Source organism: Myxocyprinus asiaticus, chromosome 17 (assembly GCF_019703515.2).
Source record: "Myxocyprinus asiaticus isolate MX2 ecotype Aquarium Trade chromosome 17, UBuf_Myxa_2, whole genome shotgun sequence".
NCBI lineage: Eukaryota > Metazoa > Chordata > Actinopteri > Cypriniformes > Catostomidae > Myxocyprinus > Myxocyprinus asiaticus.
The window spans coordinates 18,163,341-18,172,492 of NC_059360.1; the positions used below are offsets into that span (position 1 = coordinate 18,163,341).

Consider the following 9,152-nt stretch of genomic DNA (forward strand, 5'->3'; position numbering starts at 1 on the left):
AGTGAGGCACTTACAATGGAAGTGAATGGGGACCAATTTTTGAATGTTAAAATACTCACTGTTTCAAAAGTATAACCACAAGACATAAAGGATATGTGTGTTAACGTGATTTTAGTTTGATAAAGTCGCTTACTAACCTTTTCTGTGTAAAGTATATGTGTATATCCAATTTTACAACTTAGTTACCATGACGATGTAATGTCAACAAACCCTAAAACACTAAAACGACTATAAAAATGACGATTTAAACAACTTTAAAGCTCAAATAATACACGAGTTTTAACAGAATAATTACTGTAAGTGCTTTTATAAAATTATGAGCTACACATTTCTGTGTTTAAACCCTCCAAAAATTGGCCCCATTGACTTCCACTGTAACTTAGATTTTTATTTTATTTTTATTTTTTTAAGAAGAGGAGGGACGAGTCCAAATAAAATGTTGTGGTAATCAACATTATGCCACAAATGCTGTCGCTTGAGCTTAACTTGTATTTAACCCGGAATATTCCTTTAAAATAAATTATTCAGAGTAGCACCATTTTATTTTGGACAGGAATGAGGGATAAACTTACACGCTCTTTAATGACTGTATAAAGCTGTACCAAATATAACAAATGGCGCTACTCTGAATAAGGGTCTATAACAGAAACATACGCAAAACAGAAACAGGCGAACATTGTGTAAAAACGCGGTATTAAACTGCGCGTCTCGTGCACGCGCAGAACCGCGCGCTCTCGCGCTCTCTCGCTCTCTCTCTCTCTCTCTCTCTCTCTCTCTCTCTCTCTCTCTCTGCGGCACCGTGTGCAAACTATTTTCAAAATGCTATAAATAAGGCTGTACATAAGATGTGCTGCTCAATCTAAAGGCGTGGTTGCTTGCAGGTGGACCGCTGCTGTTCTCCATCGCGACTCTTTACAAGCAAGACTTTTCACCTCCGAGGAACTAAAACAACGCAAACATGCCTAAATGCCCCAAGTGCGAAAAGGAAGTGTACTTTGGTAAGGAAACTTATGCGATCATATTTACACACAGGCTACTTTTTTTAAATACAATTTAAAAAAAAAAAAAAAAACACACACATTCAAAATAGCATACTATATTGTTATACAATTGCTTGGGCTATAAAGAAAGATGTAAACTAGTTTGAATCAATGATTTACCAACAGCATTATGGAGTAACAGAAGAGTGCTGTTCAAACTTATTTCCTGTTTAAAACTTTTGCATAGTAGCTGTTAAATAACTTGTGCAGACTTATATGAGTGTATCAGAGCAATAGTACTACAGCAATAGCATTGAAATGCAGTATATTAATCTAAGTTTGTATAAAGAATGTACTCTTTTTTTTTTTTTAGAGTCTGCAGAGTGTTGGACTGCATGTGGTTGCAGGGCAGTTTGACTAAAACCTAAATTAGTTAGGAAAAAAAGTGAATATAAATATGCAGAATATAAATGATGGTCCATTGTTATTTTATAATTTTAATAATAAAGAGACAATAAAACAGAAACATTAAATGGCAGATATTAGTCAGCACAGCCTAGACTAACAATGCAAATAATGGCCTTCTGCTTTACATTGTAAAGTAACATTTTTGCATTGTTCAATCAGTCAGTCTATTTGAATATTCTTTACTGTACCATGAAGACAACCAGACGAGTCTTTAAAGAGCTCTAACACATATCCATCCAGCAAATAAATATTACAAGAAGAGAATAAGAGGGAAACAAAATGGAAACGTATAAATAATTGATAAGTCCCAGTGAAAGTACGTGAGACATTTATTGTTGCCTTGTTCAAATGATGAAAAATCAGATATATTTTGCACATTTCTCTTTTGTAAGTATCTAAACTGAATCTTGACCCATGCATATTCATTTCCTTTGAGACTCAAGGACAGTCGCCCAAGTCTGGGATTTGGTTTTGTCCTTTCACATAAAATGACCATCCATCCGAAGGTCTCTTTTTCCTTCCTTCCTGATTTACTTTAAATCCTAAGCCAAAAGAAACATACCAGGTTGTTTTTTTAGCAGGCTTCGGTCATCCATCAGTGTAGTTGCATGTTTTTTACTCACTCTGGCTAGCTATGGATGTTTTGATAACACTTTACAATAAGGTTATGTTAATTTTGTTAATTGTTTTAATTAAGAAGTTAATGCATTAATTAAAGCATTTATTAATCTTGTGAATTGTTATTTTAGAGATATGTTCATTGTTAGTTCAAGTTACTGCATAATGCAAAAACTAATGTTATATACAACTTTTCTTGTTTAAAATGCAGTCATATATGTTGAAATGAACATTAATTAAGAATTAAAAAATGATTAAAGTAATGTAAATGTATACAACCTAATTGTAAACTGTTACTGATGCCTTTTCATTTGATCTGTGTGTAGTTTAAAAAGTTTAGAGTCAAATTTTATTTAAAGTTATTAACCTATTTTAGCTTAGAGACAGATAGATAGAGGTAACAAAAGAGATTCACTCAGGGCATTTCTCTGCACCATCACCCATCTTACATTCCAGCAACACATTTACAGTTCACTTCCAGCGCTTCTTTGAACCAGTAACCTCTCTGTCATGCAAAATTGCTTCACGTGCCTGGTGGTACAGCACTCCTTTCCTCTCGCTTATTTAATGTTCTGATGGAAGCAATCCAACTACCGCAGCCTCTCAGGGATGAAGGAACGAGAAAAAAAGTCCACTTGTCCTGCTTAAATAAAGGCGTATAAAAAAGGCGTGATTAAAATAATAACATTTCCAGCCTTTGCAATAACCACATATAGAATGTGGGAGTTTCATCATAAAAATGCACAAGTATGCTGTAATTCAAAAGCAGTCAATCAGTTAATTGCGACACAGAAAGTGTACCTTAGAGGTTTAGAGACTGAGAGGTTTCCCTCCAACTGATTTAAATGTGCGATTTCCACCATTTGCTAATTTCCACCATTTTCTTACTTCAGTGACGTAGCCTCTTTCCAAAACACCGCCCACTTAAAACATGTCAGTTAACCAATGCCAGCATGTTCTAAACAAGAAGAAAGTATTTCTGATTGGCTAAAAAAAAATAGTGCACACCCGGCCCCTTTTGTGTTGTATAGGATTGTCACACGGACAGGTGTGATGCCACAGGAGGACATCTATTTCATTGATATCTAGTAGGTAGTAAGGACATTTAATTGTGTGGAATAAACAAATAAATAATAATAAAAAAACAGTACAAGTGTGCTTTTTTGGTCACTGTTTTTAAAGTTTATCTTATTTTTTTATGTCATTACATTTTTTAATAATTTATTCTTATCCCTCATATTGACTTAAGACACTACACCTTCCTTTTGTCCTTCGGGTCATTTTTGACCCGTATTGAAAACCATTCACTGTAAACCCTAATGTTGTCATTATTGGAAAAATTAATTAAACATTAAACATTGGGCTCATAACTCAAATATCCAAGTTCCTTGAACTTATTTTTCTTAAAAATCCATAGACTTAAGATTTTAAGTGTTAATAACTCAAACTTTTGAGTACAAAATTGAGGCTATGGGGAATACCCATAATGCCTCGCGCTTTATTTATGTTTCCTTGGTCAAAGGGAATGTTTATTTAATGATTGACCTATAATCAGTTATAATCTATTTAAGCTGTGTTATAGTATGATCTAAATTTGAGTCCATTCAATTAGAATTATTAATTAGAAACAACAACATTTAAATAACAAATTTCAGTAAGGTCTACTTGCATCTAGTTACCGAAATAGTTAAGTTCATTCTATATGATCACCATGTTCAGTGAACTTAATTACACAAGTTTTGGAGATACCATTACTCAATTGGGGGAACGAGTTTACTCAATCAGTTCAGTAAAGTCAACTTATTAGGCTTTCAGTGTTCAAAATGCATAAATTCTTGATTAGTGTACAACAGTACTAACGACCCCCATTAACAAAAATCTGTTTTATTGTGATACCAAATTATATAATGATAAGGGGAAAAAAGATATATATTGAATATTAATGGAGTAAAACCATTTAAAAAAAAAAAAAAGTTTAAAGAGGCCCTATTTTGCTTTTTGGTATTTTACCTTTCCTTTAGTGTGTAATATAACTGTTTGTGCATGTAAAAGGTCTGCAAAGTTACAAAGCACAAAGCCCACGCCAAAGGGAGTTACACTCTCCCACAGAAAACACTGCTCCTGAACTGCCTGAAACGCCTGGTTTGCAGTCCAGCCATCACTTCCATGACTTAGCTATGTCACTATGTAACATATTTGCATAAAGCTTATATTGTCAGGGAGCTGAAACTCAGTAATGGTAAGGGGCGTTACATTTCCGACACACGCTCTAAGCGGTTGACCAATCAGAGCAGACTGGGCTTTTTCGGAATGGGGGGTTTTAAACAGACAGGAGCTAAAACAGAGCATTTCAGAAAGAGGTGCTGCAGCAATGTACAGTATGAGAAAAATAATGTTTTTTTTTTTACATTAAGGCATGTAAACCTATTGTAGTAGACCCCCAAAATAAAATCATGTACCTGTAAATTAGTATAATATGGGCTCTTTAAAACTTGGCAAACATTGGCCAAGGATGTCTTAATTGATGTTTATTTGAATCACTTTTTACAGTATTTCTCCACTGTATTACAACAAATTCTGATTAATTCTGCTTGTAGGAAATCAACAGTGTGCATTTTAGTACATGCCTTTTTCAAAAATGAATCTCTCTTGCCTTTTACAGCAGTCAAAATGGGCCTACTTTGCACGTCCATTCTAACAAATCCATTCCTTCCCACTAATGTCAAAAATTTGTTGCAGCATTACAGGTGTTTAAGAAGGTGCCGTAATAGTTCTTTCTGCCATCTAATGTTTTAGGAGAAAATGATATCCAATAGGTCCTTTACTATTGGGGGGCCTTTAGCCTCATTGTACCCTATCATTAAAAAAAATCTAGGCGCTAAATTTGAGAAAAACTGAAATATGTTTGGATCCAATTTGATTCATAGATGTTCACAAAAATTGTTTAAAGCTGTAAAACACCCAGAAAGTCCAAAGGTGAGAAGTCAAAATTGTGTCTTGGAATGGAAGGAACCATTTGTTTTAATTTTTTTATTTCTCTTAAACAACTATACACAAAAATGTTCCAAAAACTATGCAGTATTTATAACATAAATTATTACCTGTCCTGTGTCAAAAATGACCCTTTTTTATTTTTTATAAATTTTTTATTTCATCTGACCTAAAGGTTTCTTTCGTTTATTTATTTTTTCTATCTCCTTAAAACAAACAAATCTCCTTGCATGAGTAAGTAAGTGGCCGTTCACACCGAACGGGTCATTCCATTTAAAAAAGCTAGAAGGAGCGCAACGAATGGAACAGAACGCAGGTCTCTTGAGATGCATTTTTAAAAGTTGAAGTTCTTTGTAACTTGACATGTACTCTTGCACGAGCTGCTGAAAGAAACAGCAAGACACGCCACAATGGTCAAATACGTCCGTCTACCACCACTAAAAAAAATCTATAGAAAATGGATGGAAAAATGAGTTCAGTGTGAACGGCCCCTAACATTGTCTCTTTTACTTTTGTGGATAAAGAAACGCAGAAAAATGATAGGAGTATTTTAAATGCAGATTACAAATCTGTAGACTTTACACTCAGTCTAGAACATGTGATAAAGACCAGAGTACCATTAAAAGAGATTAGTGTATCCTCTGTGTATCGGCCTGCTGTGGGAAGTAATTATTGCCTTAGGTGTGGCTCGGATGACCAAACCCGTTCTTGGCAGGATTGCAAGGACTGTTGGTCCCAAACCCAGTCTAGTGAATTCCTTTCTGTCTTGTTTGTACTTTCAAAATGTTATTTATCACATGGACCATTGATTCTGCACCCATTTCTCCCAATTGGTCTGGATCATGTGTTCATAGTCCAGCACTAAAAAAAAGAGCTTCCTGTGTAGTCCACTGTAGTGGACATGAATAACAGACTGGACTGGGATGGGTATGAGGCTTATTACAGCTGTTGTAGGCAATTATAGCAGCTCACAGTAGTCCATAAAAATGGACATTGTGTTCTGTATGTGCTATCCTTCAACACCCTGCATACAGCATAAAGAATAAAGCATTACTTGGTGTCTGCAGACTTTACTAACACCTCATCACATTTTTAACATTTACGTCACACGATGGGAACTGTTAATCAGCCCTTTGTGCATCCTTTAGTTTTTGCATGGCAGAAAGCTCAAAGTGGCTTTAAGCAAATCTCTTTTGTTGTCTGGGAGTTTTGTTGTCTGGCATAAATCTGACATGTTTTCAGCATGGTCATGCTTTCAGACTGTCTTTGACGTCCAGGAGGTGTCGACACTTGCCCAAAAGCGTTCTTGTAAAAGGGAACAAATGAACACCTCCTGTATTTGGAGTCGCACCAGCACGCATGACTTCGTCTCTTCTTCCCACTTCTTTTACCATGTTTATCATGAGGGTTGTTTTGGGGAAATCTTTCTGCTGAGGGCTGGAGATAAAGATTTCTTTATCACCCTCTTTTATAAGGGAAGGGAGGAATAAATTCCTTTGGGAGTGTCCCAAGTGCAGCGTCCACACCCACCCATGTTCTCGCTGTCATGACTTCATCCACTTTGAGCGGAAAAGAAAATACTGATCTGACAGACACAATAAACCCAACATTAGAACAGTCCAGACTTTTTTTTAGCTTTAATTGACACACCTGTCTCCTTTACAAAAACAACTGTTAAGCTAATGTTAAGCTGAATATTAGTATCTCCCTAACATAAAACTTTAACCTAAACCTAACCGATAGTGATCTAAAATCATATGAGATGTAGACACAAAACAGACATCCTTACCCATAATTAACACTTAAACCTAACCGATAGTGTCCAAAAACAAAATGCGACATGAAAAGCACATTTTCTGAAGCAACCGCGTCATTTCATGTCACTTCTATGAAAAGTTCGGCTCACGTGTCAGCTTGCGTGCTTGACTAGTCTCGGGCCACGGTCCTCGGACTAAAGTCCAACACATTCTCAGGTGAGCTACCGCTAATCACGCGAATACAGAGACCTGCTAATCACATTTGAATAAGTGTGTAAATGTCTATAATGCAAGCGTTAAAATGTATAGTTTTTCAAATGATGCGTTGAAGTAAAAGTGTTTTGATATAATAAAATACTGTGTGAGTAATAGTGTGTGTTTATGCGCACACAGTCTTGTATACTTTGACAAGCTCGAGTTCGACTGTTCATAAACACTAAGCAATCACGTCAAAACCAGAGTTTACTTTGACAGGCTTTACAGAAGATTACCATTTTCAAAAAGGTTTCCCAAACACCCCAAACACCCCCATCACTTTCTGCAGCTTTCTGCATACTTCAGAAGGCACAGATTCTGTGTGGGTCTGCTTATAATTGGTTTCCAAATTTGTCTGAATTAATGATGTTTTTTCGTGTGTTTCAGCGGAGAGAGTATCATCGCTTGGCAAAGACTGGCATAGACCCTGTCTGAAGTGCGAGAAATGCAGCAAGACCCTGTCGCCTGGCTCACACGCAGAGGTAAGCTAATAGCTTCACAAAATTCACATGGACTGCCAACCTCTTACTGGGACAGAGCAGAGATTAATTTACTAGGCAGAGTTAATGGAGTCCAGTTAACTTTTGGCATAGTTTCGCCTGACATTAACACTTGGGGTGGGGGGGGGGGGGGGGGGTTTATGTTGTCAGAGTAGTTTGGTTTGGGGGTATGGCTTACATAATGGCCCTCATTCAGGTCCATTAATGTGTGGTGCACTGACTAATGTGTTTCACCTTGCAGCATGATGGGAAGCCCTATTGTAACAACCCATGCTACTCTGCACTCTTTGGACCCAAAGGTGAGTCACCATTCTGCAATGCATCAAAGTCATGGATAAGGGCTCTATTTTACTACACTGTAAGGTTATCCTTCAACTAGGTAAGGTAATGTTTTGCCTCGTAAGCCTCAGGACTGAGGACTGTTATGGGACAGTCCCTAACTATTATTGAACAGCTTCTCTCTCATCTGAGCAAGTTATTCCAATTTCTTGGCATTGACTTCAGATACAATCATATCATTTTGCAATGTCCAGTGACACTATGCAAATGTCTTCCTGTCACTCATCCAGAAAGTTGTTCTAACTTACATCATTCAATAGTTCGTCAGTGCTAAAATATGATTGAAAATTGGTTGAAATGTGGGGTTTTTAATGGCTGATGCCAATAGAGAACAGGCTGCCGATATAATGCTGATGATATGCGGATTTGACATAGTACAGTTGAATTAAATGTGCATAAATAATTGCTGAAACACTTATTTACTAAACATACTCCCAAAGAAATATTTGAAAATACAAATTGTGCCTTATCAATTGAAAGGTTGTCTATGTATTTTGAAAAGGCCATTTCTAGATAATGTTATTGGTACTGATAAACACATTGTGGACAAATATTGGCCGATTAATCGGTCTGGCCGATATAAATTGGTTGATCACTATCCGCACATGATCTAATTCTCTCTCTTTCTCTTTCTCCAGGGTTTGGACGTGGTGGCGCTGAGAGCCACACATTCAAATAGAACATTTTAAAGGTAATATCACTATATACACTGTACAACTGTAAAACTGTATTAATATGTAATACTATGTAAGACATCAACTAACTGTACTCTTCCATTTACAGGTTTACACCCTCTAAAAACATGTTTTCAGAGGCATGGATGCCACTATTTTTATCCACATATTGTTAAACCAAAGAAAAAATTGACCAAGCCATGTCATGTTTTAGAAAATACTAATTTGTATAATCTGTTTTAAAATGTTGTCTGCTAGCAGCATAGAATAATGTCATTGGGGGTTGTTCAAAAACCCTTTTTTCAATTGAACTGAATATTATATACATTAAATGTATGTTTGAAACTACTCGTTTGTGCAAAGTCCTTTCTCAAATAATGTCCCACTAGTTTGAAACAATGATTGGCTGGACCAAATGTAATTATTCATCATGCACAGTTATGCATACTGGGGGCATTTGTCCCTCTCTATAGCCGCGTTTCCACTGTCGGGCATGCTAATGCATGCCAGGGCCAGTTGCGTTCCCACTATCACTTCCGGGGCATCATCGTGCCTCCTCGGGGCTTTCTC

At 36.5% G+C, this 9,152-nt stretch overlaps 1 protein-coding gene across 1 annotated transcript; it reads left to right on the forward strand.

Moving 5' to 3' along the window:
* The first annotated feature begins 821 nt into the window (after positions 1-821).
* Positions 822-8,930, forward strand: LOC127455050 (cysteine-rich protein 1). The gene is made up of 5 exons (XM_051722612.1): positions 822-998; positions 7,457-7,551; positions 7,811-7,868; positions 8,547-8,599; positions 8,692-8,930. Exons 1-4 carry the CDS (start codon positions 959-961, stop codon positions 8,585-8,587), a joined length of 234 nt encoding a protein of 77 aa, XP_051578572.1. The 5' UTR covers positions 822-958; the 3' UTR covers positions 8,588-8,599; positions 8,692-8,930.
* The last annotated feature ends 222 nt before the right edge of the window (positions 8,931-9,152 follow it).